Genomic DNA, 24744 nt, shown 5'->3' with positions numbered 1-24744 from the left:
ATATAAATCTAAACACGTCAATTTTGTTTCTTAATTCGTAAATCGTCAATAAGTATATAGGACAAAGATTATGTCTTTGATAGATGCATCGTACTGTAGAGTACTATTTTCATATGACATAAAAAAATATATAAAAAAATTCCAAAAAGAATTTTAACATACTTTATATTAATCTTGGCAATATATTAATTGTGAACAAATGGTTACATTTATATATTAAAATATAAAAATCACATTTTAACTGTTGTGAAAAGAGTTTCTAAATGTGTGATATTTGCACCAGAAGAATGGTGCGGTTTGGCGAAGAACGTGCGGGTTCAAATCCTGTCCGCTATGAAAATATTCCAAACAAAATAATAAATAGAATGTAATTTTCGTAATTAAATAATATAATTTATTAATATAAAATTACATTCCAATTATTGTTTTGTTTAGAAACTTGTTAACTTAAATTATTAAGTACACATGAAAATGTCGGAATACAAAATACAGAATACCAATCGATTATTGGTTCCATATTTTAACAAAATTCAAAGGAAAATTGAATCAAAACAAAAACAAATGTCAACTCTTAGGTAATCAACATGATTATAAAATTATAACAAAAATAAAAAAACATGATCGTTATCATCGATAGTATTAAGTAGATCTAATTACTTTATTAACAGAAACAAAAAATATAAATCGGTTTAAAATAAACCTCATAGACACAAAGTAATTCAGTCGTTATTAAAAAAAAATGTGATATAGTATGAAATATACTTAATATTAAACTTAAAGAAACAAAATACCTATATTATTATAGTTGGTTTGAATGAATGAATGAAAAACACTTTATTGTTCCTCTCACAGAAAGATACAATAATTACATAAATCGATGTGCACATCAAATATAATAATGTTTGCATCATTCTTTTTTTATAAAAAATATCAAACAAGACCTACGTTATGTAAGTAGTAGCAATCATATATAATCAGTAGTCCAATAGAACCACAGAGTAGTCACTATTCTATGGATTTAATGGTAGAAGTGTCAAAAGATGCTCTATTTCCTTCAAAAACAAGAAGTTATTGATTCACTTATTCATATGACTAAGTAAAGATTCTGTTTACATCGTATGTAAATCTAAATATAACAAATTTTGATAATACTTAATATACATACAGTTATGTAGTCAACAATATAAAAACAGAAAAAACTTAAAGAGTAGAGACTAAGAATTAAAATTTTATTTCTAAATATAAACCCTCTCATAGGTAATATAAACCTTTTATAAACATTTTAACTGTCACATTCTCAAAAATAAAGAAATGTCTAGAAAGATTATATTATATATATTAGTTGTTCGAAGGTTATATATGATTAATGAGTAACAATATATAAGTTTATTACGCAACAAATGCTTTCTTTAATGTACTAATTTTAAAATCTTACAAAGATACAGATTTAATACAACCCTTCAATTTTAAACAGTTCTCTTATTCAGTCGAATATTTAAAAAAAAACATCACTTCTCAATCATTAAAATTCTATAGATTTCCTTTAATAGACGTTAAGCAAGCAAGCCAACCTCAAAAGAAAAAACTTGCTATGTTACATATTTAATACAACACTATTATAAAAGAAAATCGGACTTTTTTAATACTGCTGGCGTTAACAGATTCACTGGACGACAAGGGGCGAGTGCAGATGGCACTCCAATCCCGCGGAAATATTTATGGAGCGGCTGAAGGCCAACTCCCGACTGACGGGTACGATTTGAGTCTGAGGGCACCGCTAGGAGTTCGAACCTCAGGCTCAGGCTGTCGTATGTCGATCACCGTTTGAATTGGACGGGGGATCGATCTGAGTATAAAAAAAATGTGAATAAATTGGAATTGGACAAAGGATAAATTATCTATCAGTTAAATTTTAAATTCAGTCGAATATCTTAACATACATCGTTACTTCTATATCATTATAATCCGGTTGGTTTTCCGTAATAGACGTTAAAGGTGACTCCACACGGTCTAAGTTGGCTTGTTCAGGTGACAACCCTAATTTTGATAGTTCCAGTATCAAGCAGTTGCTATCACTTTCGCAGGACTCCGGTGTTATTTGGCGGATCTCCCCTTCCCAACTGTACGGTTCATTGGTAATTTTGTTATGTATAGTTATAGAACCGGTTCTTGGTAGTTCTGTTTCGCTTGAAATAGTCTGTAATAAAACAATCATGTTATTTTCATCCCCACTGTTTGTTCGCTTAGATATTTTATACTACGCAAGGGATTTTAGTACAGTTTTTAGCAATAGATAGAGTGATTCAAGAGGAAGGTTTATGTGTATAATACATGTACACCCGTACAAAGCCAGGGTGGTTAGCTAGTAATATTATAAAATAGAAAGATTATATTTTTTGTTACTACTGGTCACCATATAAAGCTAGATTAATTGGGAGTATCAATAATTAAATATATAAGTATCTACAAAGTAAAATATAAGGTTCTAAATTTTTTTAATAATCCATATTTATGAAAATTCGTGATCCCTATAATAATGTAATGTATGAGTGTATTGTTTTTCTATTGTTTAGCGTCATGTGGTTAAAATAGGGACAAGTCAGGTGGGTACTTCAAATCGGGATCTATCGTGAACAGAGTAGTTTTTGTATACTATTGTCTACGTGGGTATACTAGTATTATTTATTATAATATTGTTTGTAAGCTGTGTTTCGGATGAAGTGTTTAATTCTTAGTTGCGGTTAGTCATAAGAATTATCGTATGACTAACCGCAACTAAGAATTAATGTGTGGGTATAGACTTTGCTATATGGTCCGCACGCGCTCGTAACACGACACTAAGTGTGGCTACTGTAGTGTAGTGTAGTGTAGTGTAGTGTAGTGTAGTGTAGTGTAGTGTAGTGTACAGACTGCGAGCGTGGCGACGAGGCAGGCGCGGCGGCGGCGCGCGGCGACCACGTACAGCGCGGCGCGGTGCTGCACTAGTCGCGGCGCGCCGGCCCGCACGCGCTCGTAACACGACACTAAGTGTGGCTACTGTAGTGTAGTGTAGTGTAGTGTAGTGTAGTGTAGTGTAGTGTAGTGTAGTGTAGTGTAGTGTACAGACTGCGAGCGTGGCGACGAGGCAGGCGCGGCGGCGGCGCGCGGCGACCACGTACAGCGCGGCGCGGTGCTGCACTAGTCGCGGCGCGCCGGCCCGCACGCGCTCGTAACACGACACTAAGTGTGGCTACTGTAGTGTAGTGTAGTGTAGTGTAGTGTAGTGTAGTGTAGTGTAGTGTAGTGTACAGACTGCGAGCGTGGCGACGAGGCAGGCGCGGCGGCGGCGCGCGGCGACCACGTACAGCGCGGCGCGGTGCTGCACTAGTCGCGGCGCGCCGGCCCGCACGCGCTCGTAACACGACACTAAGTGTGGCTACTGTAGTGTAGTGTAGTGTAGTGTAGTGTAGTGTAGTGTAGTGTACAGACTGCGAGCGTGGCGACGAGGCAGGCGCGGCGGCGGCGCGCGGCGACCACGTACAGCGCGGCGCGGTGCTGCACTAGTCGCGGCGCGCCGGCCCGCACGCGCTCGTAACACGACACTAAGTGTGGCTACTGTAGTGTAGTGTAGTGTAGTGTAGTGTAGTGTAGTGTACAGACTGCGAGCGTGGCGACGAGGCAGGCGCGGCGGCGGCGCGCGGCGACCACGTACAGCGCGGCGCGGTGCTGCACTAGTCGCGGCGCGCCGGCCCGCACGCGCTCGTAACACGACACTAAGTGTGGCTACTGTAGTGTAGTGTAGTGTAGTGTAGTGTAGTGTAGTGTAGTGTAGTGTACAGACTGCGAGCGTGGCGACGAGGCAGGCGCGGCGGCGGCGCGCGGCGACCACGTACAGCGCGGCGCGGTGCTGCACTAGTCGCGGCGCGCCGGCCCGCACGCGCTCGTAACACGACACTAAGTGTGGCTACTGTAGTGTAGTGTAGTGTAGTGTAGTGTAGTGTAGTGTAGTGTACAGACTGCGAGCGTGGCGACGAGGCAGGCGCGGCGGCGGCGCGCGGCGACCACGTACAGCGCGGCGCGGTGCTGCACTAGTCGCGGCGCGCCGGCCCGCACGCGCTCGTAACACGACACTAAGTGTGGCTACTGTAGTGTAGTGTAGTGTAGTGTAGTGTAGTGTAGTGTAGTGTAGTGTAGTGTACAGACTGCGAGCGTGGCGACGAGGCAGGCGCGGCGGCGGCGCGCGGCGACCACGTACAGCGCGGCGCGGTGCTGCACTAGTCGCGGCGCGCCGGCCCGCACGCGCTCGTAACACGACACTAAGTGTGGCTACTGTAGTGTAGTGTAGTGTAGTGTAGTGTAGTGTAGTGTAGTGTAGTGTAGTGTAGTGTAGTGTACAGACTGCGAGCGTGGCGACGAGGCAGGCGCGGCGGCGGCGCGCGGCGACCACGTACAGCGCGGCGCGGTGCTGCACTAGTCGCGGCGCGCCGGCCCGCACGCGCTCGTAACACGACACTAAGTGTGGCTACTGTAGTGTAGTGTAGTGTAGTGTAGTGTAGTGTAGTGTAGTGTAGTGTACAGACTGCGAGCGTGGCGACGAGGCAGGCGCGGCGGCGGCGCGCGGCGACCACGTACAGCGCGGCGCGGTGCTGCACTAGTCGCGGCGCGCCGGCCCGCACGCGCTCGTAACACGACACTAAGTGTGGCTACTGTAGTGTAGTGTAGTGTAGTGTAGTGTAGTGTAGTGTAGTGTACAGACTGCGAGCGTGGCGACGAGGCAGGCGCGGCGGCGGCGCGCGGCGACCACGTACAGCGCGGCGCGGTGCTGCACTAGTCGCGGCGCGCCGGCCCGCACGCGCTCGTAACACGACACTAAGTGTGGCTACTGTAGTGTAGTGTAGTGTAGTGTAGTGTAGTGTAGTGTAGTGTAGTGTAGTGTACAGACTGCGAGCGTGGCGACGAGGCAGGCGCGGCGGCGGCGCGCGGCGACCACGTACAGCGCGGCGCGGTGCTGCACTAGTCGCGGCGCGCCGGCCCGCACGCGCTCGTAACACGACACTAAGTGTGGCTACTGTAGTGTAGTGTAGTGTAGTGTAGTGTAGTGTAGTGTAGTGTAGTGTACAGACTGCGAGCGTGGCGACGAGGCAGGCGCGGCGGCGGCGCGCGGCGACCACGTACAGCGCGGCGCGGTGCTGCACTAGTCGCGGCGCGCCGGCCCGCACGCGCTCGTAACACGACACTAAGTGTGGCTACTGTAGTGTAGTGTAGTGTAGTGTAGTGTAGTGTAGTGTAGTGTACAGACTGCGAGCGTGGCGACGAGGCAGGCGCGGCGGCGGCGCGCGGCGACCACGTACAGCGCGGCGCGGTGCTGCACTAGTCGCGGCGCGCCGGCCCGCACGCGCTCGTAACACGACACTAAGTGTGGCTACTGTAGTGTAGTGTAGTGTAGTGTAGTGTAGTGTAGTGTAGTGTAGTGTACAGACTGCGAGCGTGGCGACGAGGCAGGCGCGGCGGCGGCGCGCGGCGACCACGTACAGCGCGGCGCGGTGCTGCACTAGTCGCGGCGCGCCGGCCCGCACGCGCTCGTAACACGACACTAAGTGTGGCTACTGTAGTGTAGTGTAGTGTAGTGTAGTGTAGTGTAGTGTAGTGTAGTGTAGTGTACAGACTGCGAGCGTGGCGACGAGGCAGGCGCGGCGGCGGCGCGCGGCGACCACGTACAGCGCGGCGCGGTGCTGCACTAGTCGCGGCGCGCCGGCCCGCACGCGCTCGTAACACGACACTAAGTGTGGCTACTGTAGTGTAGTGTAGTGTAGTGTAGTGTAGTGTAGTGTAGTGTACAGACTGCGAGCGTGGCGACGAGGCAGGCGCGGCGGCGGCGCGCGGCGACCACGTACAGCGCGGCGCGGTGCTGCACTAGTCGCGGCGCGCCGGCCCGCACGCGCTCGTAACACGACACTAAGTGTGGCTACTGTAGTGTAGTGTAGTGTAGTGTAGTGTAGTGTAGTGTAGTGTACAGACTGCGAGCGTGGCGACGAGGCAGGCGCGGCGGCGGCGCGCGGCGACCACGTACAGCGCGGCGCGGTGCTGCACTAGTCGCGGCGCGCCGGCCCGCACGCGCTCGTAACACGACACTAAGTGTGGCTACTGTAGTGTAGTGTAGTGTAGTGTAGTGTAGTGTAGTGTAGTGTACAGACTGCGAGCGTGGCGACGAGGCAGGCGCGGCGGCGGCGCGCGGCGACCACGTACAGCGCGGCGCGGTGCTGCACTAGTCGCGGCGCGCCGGCCCGCACGCGCTCGTAACACGACACTAAGTGTGGCTACTGTAGTGTAGTGTAGTGTAGTGTAGTGTAGTGTAGTGTAGTGTACAGACTGCGAGCGTGGCGACGAGGCAGGCGCGGCGGCGGCGCGCGGCGACCACGTACAGCGCGGCGCGGTGCTGCACTAGTCGCGGCGCGCCGGCCCGCACGCGCTCGTAACACGACACTAAGTGTGGCTACTGTAGTGTAGTGTAGTGTAGTGTAGTGTAGTGTAGTGTAGTGTACAGGCGAGCGTGGCGACGAGGCAGGCGCGGCGGCGGCGCGCGGCGACCACGTACAGCGCGGTGCGCGGTGCTGCACTAGTCGCGGCGCGCCGGCCCGCACGCGCTCGTAACACGACACTAAGTGTGGCTACTGTAGTGTAGTGTAGTGTAGTGTAGTGTAGTGTAGTGTAGTGTACAGACTGCGAGCGTGGCGACGAGGCAGGCGCGGCGGCGGCGCGCGGCGACCACGTACAGCGCGGCGCGGTGCTGCACTAGTCGCGGCGCGCCGGCCCGCACGCGCTCGTAACACGACACTAAGTGTGGCTACTGTAGTGTAGTGTAGTGTAGTGTAGTGTAGTGTAGTGTAGTGTACAGACTGCGAGCGTGGCGACGAGGCAGGCGCGGCGGCGGCGCGCGGCGACCACGTACAGCGCGGCGCGGTGCTGCACTAGTCGCGGCGCGCCGGCCCGCACGCGCTCGTAACACGACACTAAGTGTGGCTACTGTAGTGTAGTGTAGTGTAGTGTAGTGTAGTGTAGTGTAGTGTAGTGTAGTGTACAGACTGCGAGCGTGGCGACGAGGCAGGCGCGGCGGCGGCGCGCGGCGACCACGTACAGCGCGGCGCGGTGCTGCACTAGTCGCGGCGCGCCGGCCCGCACGCGCTCGTAACACGACACTAAGTGTGGCTACTGTAGTGTAGTGTAGTGTAGTGTAGTGTAGTGTAGTGTACAGACTGCGAGCGTGGCGACGAGGCAGGCGCGGCGGCGGCGCGCGGCGACCACGTACAGCGCGGCGCGGTGCTGCACTAGTCGCGGCGCGCCGGCCCGCACGCGCTCGTAACACGACACTAAGTGTGGCTACTGTAGTGTAGTGTAGTGTAGTGTAGTGTAGTGTAGTGTAGTGTACAGACTGCGAGCGTGGCGACGAGGCAGGCGCGGCGGCGGCGCGCGGCGACCACGTACAGCGCGGCGCGGTGCTGCACTAGTCGCGGCGCGCCGGCCCGCACGCGCTCGTAACACGACACTAAGTGTGGCTACTGTAGTGTAGTGTAGTGTAGTGTAGTGTAGTGTAGTGTAGTGTACAGACTGCGAGCGTGGCGACGAGGCAGGCGCGGCGGCGGCGCGCGGCGACCACGTACAGCGCGGCGCGGTGCTGCACTAGTCGCGGCGCGCCGGCCCGCACGCGCTCGTAACACGACACTAAGTGTGGCTACTGTAGTGTAGTGTAGTGTAGTGTAGTGTAGTGTAGTGTAGTGTACAGACTGCGAGCGTGGCGACGAGGCAGGCGCGGCGGCGGCGCGCGGCGACCACGTACAGCGCGGCGCGGTGCTGCACTAGTCGCGGCGCGCCGGCCCGCACGCGCTCGTAACACGACACTAAGTGTGGCTACTGTAGTGTAGTGTAGTGTAGTGTAGTGTAGTGTAGTGTAGTGTACAGACTGCGAGCGTGGCGACGAGGCAGGCGCGGCGGCGGCGCGCGGCGACCACGTACAGCGCGGCGCGGTGCTGCACTAGTCGCGGCGCGCCGGCCCGCACGCGCTCGTAACACGACACTAAGTGTGGCTACTGTAGTGTAGTGTAGTGTAGTGTAGTGTAGTGTAGTGTACAGACTGCGAGCGTGGCGACGAGGCAGGCGCGGCGGCGGCGCGCGGCGACCACGTACAGCGCGGCGCGGTGCTGCACTAGTCGCGGCGCGCCGGCCCGCACGCGCTCGTAACACGACACTAAGTGTGGCTACTGTAGTGTAGTGTAGTGTAGTGTAGTGTAGTGTAGTGTAGTGTACAGACTGCGAGCGTGGCGACGAGGCAGGCGCGGCGGCGGCGCGCGGCGACCACGTACAGCGCGGCGCGGTGCTGCACTAGTCGCGGCGCGCCGGCCCGCACGCGCTCGTAACACGACACTAAGTGTGGCTACTGTAGTGTAGTGTAGTGTAGTGTAGTGTAGTGTAGTGTAGTGTACAGACTGCGAGCGTGGCGACGAGGCAGGCGCGGCGGCGGCGCGCGGCGACCACGTACAGCGCGGCGCGGTGCTGCACTAGTCGCGGCGCGCCGGCCCGCACGCGCTCGTAACACGACACTAAGTGTGGCTACTGTAGTGTAGTGTAGTGTAGTGTAGTGTAGTGTAGTGTACAGACTGCGAGCGTGGCGACGAGGCAGGCGCGGCGGCGGCGCGCGGCGACCACGTACAGCGCGGCGCGGTGCTGCACTAGTCGCGGCGCGCCGGCCCGCACGCGCTCGTAACACGACACTAAGTGTGGCTACTGTAGTGTAGTGTAGTGTAGTGTAGTGTACAGACTGCGAGCGTGGCGACGAGGCAGGCGCGGCGGCGGCGCGCGGCGACCACGTACAGCGCGGCGCGGTGCTGCACTAGTCGCGGCGCGCCGGCCCGCACGCGCTCGTAACACGACACTAAGTGTGGCTACTGTAGTGTAGTGTAGTGTAGTGTAGTGTACAGACTGCGAGCGTGGCGACGAGGCAGGCGCGGCGGCGGCGCGCGGCGACCACGTACAGCGCGGCGCGGTGCTGCACTAGTCGCGGCGCGCCGGCCCGCACGCGCGCCCTCCACGCGCCGCGCTCCTCCCTGCGGATGCTCCGCGCGTGTTCCTGCCGTCACCGTCACCACCACTGTTATTACCACTCGCCAGAGCGTAGGGGTACCGTACGTACCATACTACCGTCCCTTCTTAGTCATCCACAGTTATTATTTGTTCGTTACTGATATCTTTAGATGGATAAACGGATCTTAATGAAATTTATTGAACTCTCCGCGCGTGCACACGCACGCACGCAGTCACGCACGCACGCACGCACGTACGCGCTAATCATCCACACCCCCCTAGGAAGATAAAGGTTGAGGCCTCAGGGCGAACCCTTTGCTCCGACATCGACTCAAAGGGTGTTGAGTAGTTAAATCCAACAACACCCGGATAATTGCCTTTGCCTTTCAGGACTTAAAAAAATAACTTAAAAAGTAGTGTCTGCCGTCTCTATCACCACCACTATTATTACCTCTGACCAAAGGGTATGAGAGTACCATCCCTTCTCTCTCATCCCAAGTAATGTTATAAATTCAAAAATACATTTGTTTGTATAAAGATATTGTACAGATCTTAATGAAATTTGACGAGACCCGTTTTTCGCGTCGCATGCTTTATGCGAGCTCCTGCGCTATCGTCACTTTTATTGCCATTCACCAGAGATGGAAACAGCAATGTATCATCATCAAGTTGTCGGATATAGGCGACGGTTAACGCCTACCATTGATTGAGTTCCAAGCCTGAATACCATTTCAATTATATAAAAATAAATTTTTGTATAGTCTACATGACTAATAGATATTTAATTACCTTTCTGATGTGATATTCCAATTTAAACTTGGGACCAGCCCAAGAGCACAGAATGCACTGCATCCTTACATCCATGCCTATTCTCTCCATATAGTCCTATAATAACAATTCTATTATATAATAAAACTGGAATTACGTAATTTGTGGAAATTTAGAATTTATTATTATTACAAAAAAAAACCTTAAAAATGTGGTATTGGATTGCTTGATGCATAAACTGGAACATTGCGTGAAAGAGAAACATAGATGTGTGCGAGAGAGCGAGAAAGAGAATTAAAGTAAGCGGTACCAACATAAGAAGGAAATATAATAGAACAAAAAACAATATATAATAATAAGACGGGAAAAGAAATGGAAGTTTTGCAGATAAGTAAAAGCTATTATATGCTCCTATTAAATCCCATATTAATATTACATGTGTTTTACTTGAGAGTTAGAGAGAGTTTAGAGACCAGAAGGTAAAAATTGTAATAATAATTAATAAAAATCCCAATAGATCAAATTATGCAAGTCGTGAGCTTAGGTATCCTGTGATGGCTGGCTAGTCAGTCATAGTCGTGAACAAATACTTATAAGAACTGATCTGCTCTGGTTTAATCTTATTTAGTTAATAAACCAGTCGATTGTGTATTTAATATTTTGTACTTAATACACAATTAATATGGAAGAGAAATAAATATCAATTTCTGAAAATACCTAATATTTATCACAGCTTGAGCTGTCTAATGTGAAAATGTATGGTAACTAACTTACCCCATCTTGGCTAATGATTTCGAGGGCATCTTCGACCATCTCAGGAATGGTAACAGATGCTCCAATTTCTTGGCTATCAGATTTGACCAGGGAATTATTCGTGGTGCTCAATTCTGAAAATAAATAAAATAATAATAATAATAATAATAATAATAATAATATTTTATTCATGATACACATTTACATTTTAATTTACTGTAGTTCTACACTAGGCTCGCAGGCCTGTATTGTAGAGACTGGAGTGACTTATTATTGTGTTCATTTTACATGTTTACCCTTTGTATTAATAGCTATGGGACTTGTGTGTAAAATGTAGGGAATAAATTTGTGGATGTATAATCGAAAAGGTGAGCATTGGTGTGAATGAGAGTGTGTATGTATGAATATGTGTGTGTGTGTGTGTGTGTGTGTGTTCAATTTGCAGAACTGTGTGTTAGCCGTAAGTTGGAAGTATTTGTTCTGTTTCGTCATAATTTAGTTTCATCAGCCAGCATTTTGTAGTTTTTTTGACTTGATGCATGGATAGTTTTGCAATTGTGCATTTCTTATTGACATAGTTATATATGTACGGATGGGAAAACAGTGGCAAACGCTTGGCAAATGTGGTGCGAATCGAGGGTAGAGGAATTCTGAAAGTACGATTTTGTAACAAGGCTTCGTATTCGATCATGGTCCCTACTTTTTTGTGCTGTAGGCATATAACCCGCCAAATGTAAAGTTGACGTACACGTAGCACTTGTGCTGTTTCATAAATTATATCTGTTGCAGTCCTAAAAGGTTTATTTAACATTACTTTAAGGACTGCCCGTTGTGCTCTCTCAATTTCAATAAAAACATACTTATTAGATCCACCCCAGACAGCTATACAATAAATTAAAATTGACTGACACAGGGAAATATACACCATCTTGAGGACATCAAGTGGAGTTGATTGTCTGAGAGATTTTACTATATATATGATCTTTTTTAGTCGTGCAGATAGACAAGATATCTGTTTTTTAAAAGATAGATTTTCGTCTAGTACTATTCCTAAGTATTTTATCGTATATGATCTTTTTATTGTTTCACAGTTGCAATTTCTGGTTTGATTTCTGCACGGATATGTGTGTATAGGTATTGGAAGAAGTTGTCTGGGGGCAGATGCATTTGTTTTGTGGAAAGCCAGGTAAGTCGTTTTATTTGTGTTTAGAGTTAATAAATTTCGGTGAAGCCAGTCTACAAGATGTGTCATGCCTTCTTCAGCAAGCGAACGAGTTTCTTCCCAAGATGACCCTCTGAAGAGAATCGCTGTGTCGTCAGCGTATCCTGTTATATTCATTTCAAATGATGGATGCTGTAAAAGGTCGTTTATATAAATTGTAAACAGGGTTGGGCCGAGTATACTTCCTTGGGGTACTCCTAGGTTTATTGATAATGGATTACTAGCAATGTAGCCGACTTTGACAGACTGAGAACGACCAGTGAGATAACTGCTAAACCAGTTTAGAGGAATGCCTCTGATCCCGATATAGTCCAATTTCTTTAACAGAATAGAAGGTGAGACCGTGTCAAAGGCTTTTGTTAAGTCAATAAAGACTCCAATACAGCAATCTTTTTGATCCAGAGAAGTAGAGATGATATTTGTTAGACGGGAGACGGCGTTTTCTGTAGAGGCACCTTTTCTAAAACCGAACTGATTTTCCGAAATAATCTGGTGTTTTTCTAAGTAATTTACAAGACGTTTATTAATAATTTTTTCAAGTAGTTTAGAAAAAATGCTTAGGAGCGAGATTGGTCTATAATTTGCAGGAATATTTTTACTACCGTCTTTGTAAATTGGAGTGACTAATGAGTGTTTCCATCGATCAGGAAATTTACCTTTCAGAATAAGGTCAAATAAAGTCCGTAAGGACTTTAAAATCTAACTCAGATGTTAAATAGGATGAGAATTCTTCAGGTTTCTCAAGAGTAAAACATTTAATAGATAGTAAACTATCTATATCTAAAAGTGGATCAGGCGTTTTGGTTTAATTTTTTTAAATTGTAATAAATTTATATTTACTCTTGAGAGCCAGTAAATTTTTGAAACATGCTGAGAGAACTGTCTGGAGTGTGATATGTTTTGGATTATTTTATGCTGATTCTGAACGTTTTTTGTATAGTGTGAGAAAGATGTATGATTTGTTTTATGTGTGTAAGAAATGTTATGAGCTGTTATTATGTAAAGTAATGAAGGATAAAGTGTATTTCTTATAGGATATTTTAAGTTATGAAATAACTGAAAGTATATTATTACAATCATATACACAGAACTAACAAGCATTTTACCACCATTAGAGGGACACATGTAAGTCAAGTGCAGGGCCAATTTTTTCATCAACATCTTCGAAGCACTGTATACGAAATGCCGGCTTCTTTTCACACTGCCGGATATATATAAAGCCGTTCCGAACCCAGCAAAATTGAAAGTTGTACTTCCTCGAGCGTAGTCTGGCTTCTCGAAATAACTGTTTATTCTTTCGAGTGAGACGCTCATTGATGTACACCGGTTTAGGCAGTCCGTCCTTTATTCCTTCTGTTGTAAGTTTTTTATGAGCTTTACTAGCCTTTATAATTTCTTCTTTCTTGGCGCGTCGGACCATTTTAACTAATATGGGACGCGCTTTTATTTCTTTTACCGAACTGGAAGTTTGTGCAAGTCTGGCACCAACTCGTGTCACATGGCATACGTCTGTCTCCTTCAGGTCCACTCCCAGTTTATTTGATGTCGTAATTATCGTGCTCATCAAGTCCTCGCCACCACTTTCCGGTATACCAACTATCTCGAGTTCGTTACACAATGCGTTTTGTTCTAGAATTTCTAGCTCTCTTTGCGAATTCTGTATTATACCTTTCAAATTTGATATCTCAACTTGGGCATCATTTAGTTTTTTCTTGTGATCAGCCAGGGTTTCGTTTAGTGAGTTGGCAATCGAAAGTATTTGAGATCGCACATCAACGAGTTCTTTTCGTAAGGCAGGTATCTCACTCACCTCTTCTCTCAGCTTCCTTATTTCATTCATTAAATCTGACAAACTCACATTACTATCGGTTACCATGTTTGTGGACTTAATTCGGGAACCACGCGTCGTGTTTACTTTTTCAAGATCTTCCTGAATGTCTTCGAGAGCGTTGTTAGTAGGTCTAATTGGCGTATTTGAGTTGTCTCCTTTAGGTCTTGAACTTGAACATAAAGGGCACAGCCATTTGTTTTTTTGCTTCTGTAATGTTTTCTTCCATTCGTCTTTTTTTAAATTGAGACACATTATATCATAGTGCTTCTTACACTTTTCACACTCCATGTATTCAGAGTTTTGAATAGAATTTCCACAAGCGACACACGACTTCGGCATGATTTAAGTTTGTGTTTCTCGATTAATTGCTCGATTCGTCGAGTTACTGCACTATGCGATGCGAATTGTATTCACTGTTGCACTGCCGGTATGGCACGGTCACGCGGTTCGGTTAAAGGTCACTTGTCTCCGTACGTTCTTACTGCATTCCGTAAACGGTTAAACACAATTTAGTATTTCACTTATATCCTCCGTGTCACTGAATGAATTCTTAAACTGATTTTAATTATGAGTTGGTTATAGAAGTAACTTTATAATTATGTATATTTAACGGTGTATTGTGACTTATAATTATACAATATGATTTTTAAAAGTGGAGCAAAGCGAAAACGTGTCTTAACGGAACTGATCTTAAGTCGTCACTCAAAATTACGTGTAACATTGTACGATAAGTTAAGTGCGGAAGTAAAATCCGTATCGTGATTAGAATTATCATAACGCATTTACATCATACCATATTTGTATGGATTACTATTACTCTTGCACCACCTACCGATTTCAGAATAAACGTAGGCTACCTTTATTTTAAAAACTATTTATTTTAATTTTAATTTAACGTGGTCGGAGTCGAGGGCAAGAGCTAGTAAATAAATAAGTCTGTACCTTCTGTTAACTTGTTTCATTCACAACAGTCTGTACCTAAATTGATACTGTTCGGTTACAAGTAAAATATACTACAGCAGGGATTGCTCATTCCTTTTGCTCAAGGTTATTTTTAATGAACAGGCCAGTTTAGTTAGTTTAATTTATTAATATTTTTTAGCGAGTCGCACAATAAGTACCTATACAATAAAAAAATGGAAATGTTCGTATTACATGTTTAAACTAGTCGCCGACATGTAAGTAACTCGTCACAAATAAAAAGGTTTCGGTTTAGTATGTCCTACCTACCTATTTTATTACAATTACTGTTATATCAATATATTTATGGGAAAGAGACGAAGAAATAAATTTTATTATGGAAATCCTTGGCGTGCCGCATAAACTTGTTTAACGGGCCGCGTATTGTTCATCCCTGTACTACAATTAAAATAGTTCACGAGTACATACCGTCGTCTTTATCACAGCTCGAACGCTCGTTGTACTCCTGTTCTGTATAACGGAGCAGATCAGATATACGGGGCATTGCATCCATATCAACGTTAATAACGCTATCCTGCTCGCACGCTGGAAATTACAAATAAATACTTAAAAATATTATAAACGCGAAAGTTTATAAGATGGATGTTTGTTACACTTTCTCGGAAAAACTACTGAACGGATTTTGATGAAACTGGCTGATTAATGTCCATAGAGAAATCAAGGTGTCAAATGACGATGCTTACCAGCGAAAAGAATGGCATCTCAAGATAATGTAAACCGACCTCGCGTAACGGGAAGAGGCGACGATGAACAGGAATGGCAAGCAAGCTGACAGCCCACCCGATGGTAAGTGGTAACCGTCGCAATACAAGAACAACACTAACACATTGCGTCATCTTGTAACGCCTATAATAGCTCTTATATTGTTATTTCTGGATGAATTAAATGTCCACCCATCGTATCCGGTAATTTCATTCAAGCAAAACACAGTTTACAAAGCAAGCTGAAATACGTGAGACAAAGGTACTTTGTATAAACTGTAATAGCTATACAACAGTTAAGTTTTAGCGCTGTAAAATTGCAACAGTATAAACGCAGCTGAAAACCATAGAGAATGTGTTAAATAAAGGCGTGAACTCACAAGAGGCAGTCAAAAGTTCAGTGGTGACAAGCGTTGATTGCTGTGCGAACCTGAAATCCAAGCCACATGCCACTAGTGTTACATGCAAAGCGACAAAAAGACCCATTCAAGCAATAGACGTGTAAATTGGAAAATGGAGGATGCTAGAGTACATTAAAGTGAAGAAAACGAGACAACGAGATCGCATATGAACGATCGTATCGTGTAAAAACAGCCAAACTTTACACGATACGTTCTTTCACGCGCGATCAGGAGTGCGTGCGATCTAGCGCGAGAAAAATCGGTTCGCGCAATTACGAGTGATTTATTTATTTATTAACAGTACAATACGATGTCACATTTTATCGTTAAAAATTAGAAGTTAGATTACATTTCAATATTTTTTGTATTAACCCTTTCGCTAGTGACATTTCACTGTTTTGAAAACTTTATTTTTTATTCCACAGAATTATTTTCCAGAGGCAATTTGTGGGAGTACCATTCTGTCTATCACCTATTTATGTTTATCCTCATATATGGTATACAACATAGCAAGTAATGTGTTTTATTCTTACCAGTTCTTTTTTAAATCCAAAGGAGTTCTAAATATTGGAAATAGAAATTTAATTAAACAGAAAAACTGTTCTTAAATTTTGTATGTTATACGATATCTTTGCGTAAACTGAAAGGAATGAATCATAATATTGTGTTGAATTGAATATGGTAATTTTTTTAACATTGTTATACATAAATACATAATTATTACGTGCCATTTTCTTCAGATTTTTTCTGAAAATTTATTACATGAACAAGAAAACATAGATAATGGAGTATTTTTTAATTTCTTAAAAATTATATGGAAAACTTAGTATATCTATAGTATTAATTTTGCATAATACCACAGATATACATAATTACGGAGAAACCGCACATAAATATTCTCAGGGTTTATACGATTTAAAAAGAAAAGAACATAGATCAAAATGCAGTTGAATCAGAAAGCAAGCTCAGTGTTTTGATAGCATAAATTAACAAAGCAAGATAACATCCTTGGTTTGAAGAAAAAAAAACAAATTTGCAGGTTGAATTCTGATGCAATAAAATTGAAACATAGCCGTTGAATGTTCTAGAACATAGTCAATTAAATTTGCAAATAAATCTAAGCTATTTTGTATTTTTGTATGGCTACAAATACAATTTGCACAGATATGCATGTGTGTAAATAAACATACAATAATGCAATGAAAACAAATACTATCTAATATAGAGTTGCCAAACATCCTGATTGTCCAGGAATGACCTAGTTTTTGTACTGCTGGGACATCCTGAATAATTTGAAGCTGAGTTCTAGGTTTTAAACTTTAAAACATATGTATAATTTTATACAAATATGTTTATTAAAAAAATATTAAATTAATTGCTTAAATTTCATTTCACGTATTTTAACTACATATTAATTTAATTATTGCAACTCTATTACTGTGTCTTGTTTTTAAAGTCAATTGTCTTGGTTTACCCAACTTCAAATCCTGGCTTTTTAAATTTGGGATTGGCAACCCTAAACTAATAGCATACTAGTTTTTTATTTTAACTCAATTTGGTTGCGTCAGAAGTCCAAGTGATACAAAGCATTTTTAGCACCACTGATATTGCTGCATTTTTTATTAAATGATGATAATAGTACTCCTGCCAATGGTTTACGCTGGCGGGGCACCAGTGGAGGATTATACGATGGGCATGAGGTCAGATCAGTTAGCCCATCGTAGTAAATTTAACAGGAATTTCCTTTTTCGGATTCCCTCGAAAACCATCATGATAAATTCCTGGTGACTTTACCATGATGGATTCCAGGAGTAACCGCGTTAAGGTCAACCAGACTGTCATCAGTCCACATTATTAACAATTCCCATCCCCCCACAATAGCTGCGTTTGTCAAATAAAAACAAATTTAAATGTAATTCCTATACTCACGCTGAGGCTATGAGAGGTGTGCTGTATGTACACATTGTGTTAGACGTGGTAGCCACTTGTAATAGTGGCTGATGTACCACAAATTGATTTCTAAAGTTGTATAACGGCTCCAGTAAACTTGTGCTGTTAGGAATCGTGCCCGCTACATATATTGGATAGCTTCTTACTGTAATAAAGTAGAAATATAAATTAAATAAACAAAAATATAATGACTATATTTTTGTTTATAGAATAAGGCGTTATTGTGCAGAAGTCCATTTCACTATTTAATGGATACTTTAGGTTACACCAATATTCAGTGTGGAAATTTGACTACCGTTACAGCCTTCTCTAATGTTCGGCGACCAAGAGGACTACCGTACAGTCAACACTAACTAACAACTATACTGCTTTTAGGAATTACGTTTAATTTAGACCCATATAATTAAAGTATAAACTTACTTCTCTCAGCTTCTTCACTCACTTGAACATAAATCGGTCTACGCACATCATTATGAATGTCATTAAATTTGCTAAAAACTTCATTAATTCTCGGTAGCTTCTCCACTTGGGTAACTTCAGGTTCTCTTTGGTAATTCTTCTGTGATCTCATTTGATCATTTCTTACTTTTTTATGGGAGTACATAGTGTATAAATTCCCAGTGTCACACATGTCATTACACGCTTCATTACCTTCATTGTAACACATATGTTTCCCAAACGCATCATTAAGACTTGACATGTTTGGGTATAGATAATTATTAGCAGGTATATTGGCATCTGTGACAGAATACATAGAGTTCATATTGGTTTGAGCGTCGATATTACAATCAATTATGTCCTGCATAGTAACTTCTAAGTTATTACAAGAATTTTGTATGTTTTCAGTTGGTTTTTGTGTTGGTGTTCTAGATTTTTGCACTAATGCGTTTATTTTGGAAATCTTTCCATCTCGGTGTCGAATGCCGATACTGTGTATATAGGAGTTTGTTTTTGGGGTGATATCTTTGGATGTGATGGGATATATGCCGCTTAATACTCTCTGTCGTTTGGGAGGCATTACTGGCGCTGTATTCTGGAATTAGAAGTTTATTTATTAGATCATACGTATTTATTTTTTTATTCTTAGGATTTGCTTCATTGAAATATAGTACAAAATGTGTACTTAATACTAGAGTATAGTATACTAGGTATTCTTCCAGTCCTTGTCCAATGTAATCTATTTACAACAAAGGTATCCAGACTACTTTTTACAAAGTATACTTCAAACAATTTGTTATATTAAAGGAATTTATTATTTGTATTCATATCAAAATCTTAAAAATGGCTTTTAATTCTCACAATTTCTTATATTTTTACATTTACACAACTTTGTATATAACATTTGTTTGAAAATAGTAGCAAACATGTTTTTTATTCATTCTGTCGGGTTGAATCTGCAACTGTAAGATGTCAGATGAACACAAACAAATACAATTCTAAAGGGCTAATATCAAAGATTGAATAAAGATTACTATATATGACAGTCTCGACGGTCTAGAATAGTCCAGACGTTTAGCACACCATCCTACCTCCAGTCGTCACGGGTTCAATTCCTCGCACGATACAAACATCTGAATTCATAAGTATGATTGTTTGTATGATGTATTGTGTATTATATGTATATTATGTATGTATCTATAAAAAAAAGTGTATGTATTTATATCAGTTGTCTAATACCAATAACACAAGCTTTGCTTAGCTTGAGACTAGATGGCGCTGTGGCAATTGTCCAGGGATATTATAATTATATTAAAATTATTTTAGGTATTGTATTTTTGGAAATCAAGAATTTACTTACTGTAGAATTATTTGGTATATGATAAGAAGGCTTATTATTACTTTTCATTTCATAGTTACTAGTCTTCAATATACTTTGATTTGGCTGTTCCACAATACGATTGGTTGTAATATTCCATTTTGGGTTGTGAATCGCTTCGGGATTCATTTGAAACGGCATCTTATCTGAACTGGACGTATGAGTGTTAACAGCGTTGAATAACGTATTATTTACATTCAACGTCTCGTAATTAGTTTTCTTTATGGTTTTGATGTTGAAGCTACGTAGAATTCTATCACTACCAGACTTCTTTATCGAGGGATATGTTCTTCGGACTATTCTCGGTTGTAGTACCCTGTGCTGAGGGTAGTTCATGAAGGGTTGTTGCACTGGGCTGTTGCTCAGCACAATTTGGCTTGTGCGTTTGGGTGTGATTGTTATAGGTGGTGAGTGGCTGTTGCTGGTTGATGATATTTCCATCTCCTACAAAATGTAAAGAGTAATATATAATACTAGGGGGCAAGGACATTGTTAGTAATGTGGACTGATGATCTTATTGCTAGCAATGTACTATGTCAGGTTCACCTTCCCCCTGGAAACCATTGTGATAAATTCTTGTTGAATTGTCAGGATGGACTGTCACGATCTAGTCGCCATACTTCTCTGAAAATGGTTAGACAGATTTTAATAAAATTTTATATGTATACTGGTAGCACTGAGAATAGGTTATTTATTTTTTATATCCCTAAGTGAGGGTAAGGGTGGCCCCTATTTAAATTATATATTTTTTATAATGTGGCCTAAAATATACAAACTACCCTAAGTTTTATCCTTCTACCACCAACCCCTATTTTTAATAGCGATATTAATTAATATGACAAAACAATGTTTGCCAGGTCATCTAATATACTATACAATCTATAGAACTACTTTGGTGAGGATAACTGACTCTTTACTATCTAGAATTTATAAGTAAATTGTGCTTTATCGTTGGATGATGATTGTTGAGATAAACCATATATACAGTCTTTCATATAAGACTAACACAGTGACCTAGTTGTATAAAAGCCTCAAGAAATATTGGAATACAAAAGTTAATGCATGATTATGCCAAACAGAAGAGGAAACCCCACTACACACTATTTGGTTGTAGCCCACTCATGCATAAACCAAACATCTCCTTTGGAAAGTATACACTCTATCCTGAGGAGGTATAAACAATCGCTCCTAAGAATATCCATCAATTCTTGTCCTTGATGGGTCTAAGAAGCGAACTTTGAAAAGGGTGAGCACAATAGATCTATGTTGCAGTGGTACAGATCTGTGCACCTGACAATAGCCCAAAAACCCAATAAAATAAAAATGTATGCATGTCCATGCATCTCCCATCATCATATATGAAATCAGATCATGTGGCATCATGCCATCATTAACTCCTGAGGACTAAGATCTTATTGGTCCTCTTATCCTGAAATTTTACTGCCTAAGCTGAACCTAGAACCAAAACACATTATAAAATAAAGCTGCTTGGCACCTGAGCTACAAGTTTAGCATTAGAAACTTGCAGGGAGTTTCTAATTCTTAGGGACTGGTGTGCTCTGATAACTATGACTGATATCTTTTGTTACTCAGGTAGCTATAATATTTCTTTAATTTTATCAATTATTTGCCAGTTTGTACTCCCTCAAAGTCTTAAAGATGTAAAGTTGAATATGTAATACAATATATATTTAAATGAGCAAAAAAAATCTTCTTGATAGTTTTTTTTAAGATGATGATGATTATACCACTTATTCGGAACACACATTGTGTTCCGAATAAGTGGTATGATAAAAAAATATGACTATTCAAAAGTGATAATATAAAGTTATTATTTCTAGCTATCTCACTCAGATGACAAAGACTATCTCTGGAAAATTATTGAATATAACAAGAGCATTTATTATATTTATTGAATATAATAAATCCTCTTTATTCTATATTGTATACACACAGGAAATAAAAACAGAGATACAATAAATGTAATTTACAGGGTGAATCTATTTCTAAAAAGAGATTTCTGGATATATACATCTACATCTGACCTGAACATATGTTTTCCTACGACGACTCTTTTTCTTGACCTGTGCCAGCTGCTGACGCTCCAGCCTCACCTTCTGTACTATACCATGCACTTCATCCATTGTACCAAATTGCTTGGCATGTATCAACTGAATCAGGTATACCTTCTGCCAAGTTAAAGAGAAAATAGTCAAGACAAAGTTTATTCACATATCCTTTCCCCATACTTTTTTTTAAGCAATGACAATGGAATGGTGCTCTCATCTATGTTAACAGTCTATGGCTGGTGAGGCACTAATGGAGGATATTAAGATGAGATAGGTCAGGTCAGTTAGCCCACTGTAATGAAACCTCTTAGTTTACAGTAGGAACCACATGGATGTCAACCTAATATGGTACATTGCTTGGAATAAAGTCGATAGTCCCCATTATTAACAACCCTTCCCCACAAGTAATGAGGATTAGTCCTTCCGTTGGTAGCTATACCATGCCAGACTGACCTCCATGCCTTTCCGCCTGGAAATTAAAATTCTTTCCAACTGACAAATTGACAAGACTTCATGTCCATGTTATCTCTACTAGTGTGCTAGTGGCATATGCTGGACCTGCCAGCACAGGCCGGGACATCAACTGTTGCCCGGACTGTTCAATGAATTTTGTGAGTCCGCTTTAAATAACATTTTTCTAACAATCCATTAATATTTTTAGTCAGCTTCTAAGGGAAAAAGTAGCAGTAACAAAATTGCATGTTTTGAGATTAACACAATATATGTATAGACTACGTAGTTCTTTATTAATGTACTTTTAAAACTGTGAAATAAATAACTACTCAAATCAATGAAATTTTTCACCGAGTTTGTTTATAATTAAAGCCACAAAGCTGACTACTTTAAAATGAATTAAACCTTACCTTGTAATTAGAAGGTAAAGACATAGACTTAGATATTTGCTGCAAGACACGGTAGGAATATTTTTCCAATTCTTGCAAAGTGTGAACTCTTTTTTCTGTGTCCATTTTTTAATTACAATATAATAGACAACTTCTACTAACACGTGCCTTGCATTCTATTGCATTTTTATAAAGCATTACGGAACATCACATCATTTTACCCTCTATATTACGAACAAAATAATAGAAAAATAGTCTACCTTTAATTTCAATTACAAAAGCCGAAAACAAGTTCAAATATTTAAAAAGTTTGACAGACGAGAAAGGGGTTGCCAACTTCCTAAAATATTTACCTTTAAACGCATGTTAAATTTTCCTCATCATAAAGATATATATTAATATGATATAATTAAAAAGTTTATTGGGCGAGGTTAGGTCATCATTTAAGTAAGTACATATTTAAATGATGACCTAACCATGCCCAATAAACTTTTACTTACTTTTTTTGGTTACGTGTATATGTGCCCTACATATCCTCTTTATGACATTTTCTAATAATTTTTTTTTATATCCAAATTCTAAATTGAAAAAAAAATCATATTATTTATATTTTTACGTTAATGGCTACATAGAAATGTTCCTATACATGTATAAGAAGTGATTTAATACCGATTCAAAACATTATTTAAGTAATTATTCATAATATCCTTCTAAACATTTCACTCCCTAAATCTAAGGTAATCTTAGTAAATTGGGGACCCTATTAAATAAAAACAAACGTTCTATTTTGTTACTAAAGTTAAATGCAGAATTAATTGAATATCTGAAATTTTATATAAATTTTAGTTCACAAAATTCAGTTCACATAAATCACCATATGGTTTCCAGGAAAATTAGCTTATGCATGCGATTACGACTGTTTATTACAACTATAGTCTAGTTAGATATAACTATTAGGGTAAAATAGTAGCCTGTCTTTCCATCTCGAATTTATATTAATCTTTTGAATGTCTGCTTGTTATATTTTCGAGATTAAACGGCTGAAGGTATATAATAAAATTGAATGTATCTCTACTTTGAATTTCATTAAGTTATTAATTAAACTAATAACATTAGGCTGCATAATATCACAAGGACAGACAGCTATCTTTTAGTTACCTCAAATAATTCTTTATTTTGCTTCGGTATGGTAAAAATATAGACAAATTCGCAAGAACGGAGAATAAAAAACATATAATAATATTAAGTATAGAAGAATGACTGTAGGTGACAATTTTAATAAAAAATAATAGATACATACTAATATTCTATCATAGAGGTAAAGTTTGCAATTTTCGATGGTCGGAGTAATTTCTGGTAGGTAACTATTACCGATTTTGAAAACTCTATTAGAGTTGGATAGAATTATATAGGAAGTATGATATAAAAAATTATGACAAATATGAGTGGAACTGAAACGAAAAATTTTACAAAGACGTGGAAAATGTGACGCAAAAAAAAGAAAAATAAATAAATACGGAAATTAAGTCAAGCAATTTAATTTTCATATATAATTAAGTACAACAATATATTTTTAACAATACAACCCCTTTGACGGTACGGTTTATAAACTACTTGCATTAAAATTAAATGGATTACGCTATTTATCTACAATCCAATTCTTTCTTCTTCGATCTATATAATATTAAAAGACATTCATATTGTTCAATAATATTTAATACTAGCTGTTACTCGTTGTAAAATGTGTGGTAAGGGACATACAATTATTATGTTGTTTATAATTATTTTCTGTGTGAACCAATTTTGATTATTCTTTTTCTTGGATGTTCCCATACAAAGATCAAGATCAATGAAAATTTGATCTTTATATGATTCTGCAGTTTATTTATTTATATAGTATTTTATTTATAATATAGCGTATTTATTTTAAAGACATATAATATAATGAGTATGTTTGTATGAATTGATCTGGGTGTTTTATGTGTATATTATATATAGGTATTTACAAAAAAAAATCTATAATATTGGTTAGTAACTAGCACAAACTCTGATTAGTTTGAGACTTTTGGCGCCGTTCTATTTTTTACCACAGTGGTAGTAATCAAGCATACGGCTCGTCTGATGGTAAACGGTTACGGTAGCCTATGGACCTCTGTATCACCAGAGCTGTCAGGAGAGTTACCATCCCTTAAAAACCTTAATGTACCCTTCTTGAAAAATCCCATGGTACAGTACAGGCTCTTGAGAAAACCTCGGCAGGTAGTTCATTTCTCAATTTGAGCGTGTTTATTTATTTATTTGTTTATATGCAATGAATAGGTTCTATTGTTCTTAAAACTTTTGTTTATATCGTGTT

General features: G+C 41.2%; 1 protein-coding gene across 1 annotated transcript; it reads right to left on the bottom strand.

Annotated features, from left to right (window-relative positions):
* Positions 1-1904: 1904 nt before the first annotated feature.
* Positions 1905-22618, bottom strand: LOC131850194 (uncharacterized). The gene is made up of 11 exons (XM_059200367.1): positions 22410-22618; positions 21523-21666; positions 19460-19921; positions 18082-18694; positions 17641-17806; positions 15691-15740; positions 15018-15134; positions 10597-10709; positions 9844-9939; positions 8954-9100; positions 1905-2197 (listed from the first exon to the last, which is right to left on the bottom strand). The coding sequence occupies exons 1-11, from the start codon at positions 22512-22514 to the stop codon at positions 1919-1921; spliced, it is 2292 nt and encodes a 763-aa protein (XP_059056350.1). The 5' UTR covers positions 22515-22618; the 3' UTR covers positions 1905-1918.
* Positions 22619-24744: the final 2126 nt, after the last annotated feature.

The sequence above is a fragment of the Achroia grisella genome, unplaced genomic scaffold (assembly GCF_030625045.1).
Source record: "Achroia grisella isolate CSIRO2021 unplaced genomic scaffold, CSIRO_AGI_Agris_v1 utg702, whole genome shotgun sequence".
NCBI classification, from domain to species: Eukaryota; Metazoa; Arthropoda; class Insecta; order Lepidoptera; family Pyralidae; genus Achroia; species Achroia grisella.
Note: the sequence above shows the minus strand (reverse complement) of the source record. Positions and strands in the feature narration are given on the sequence as shown.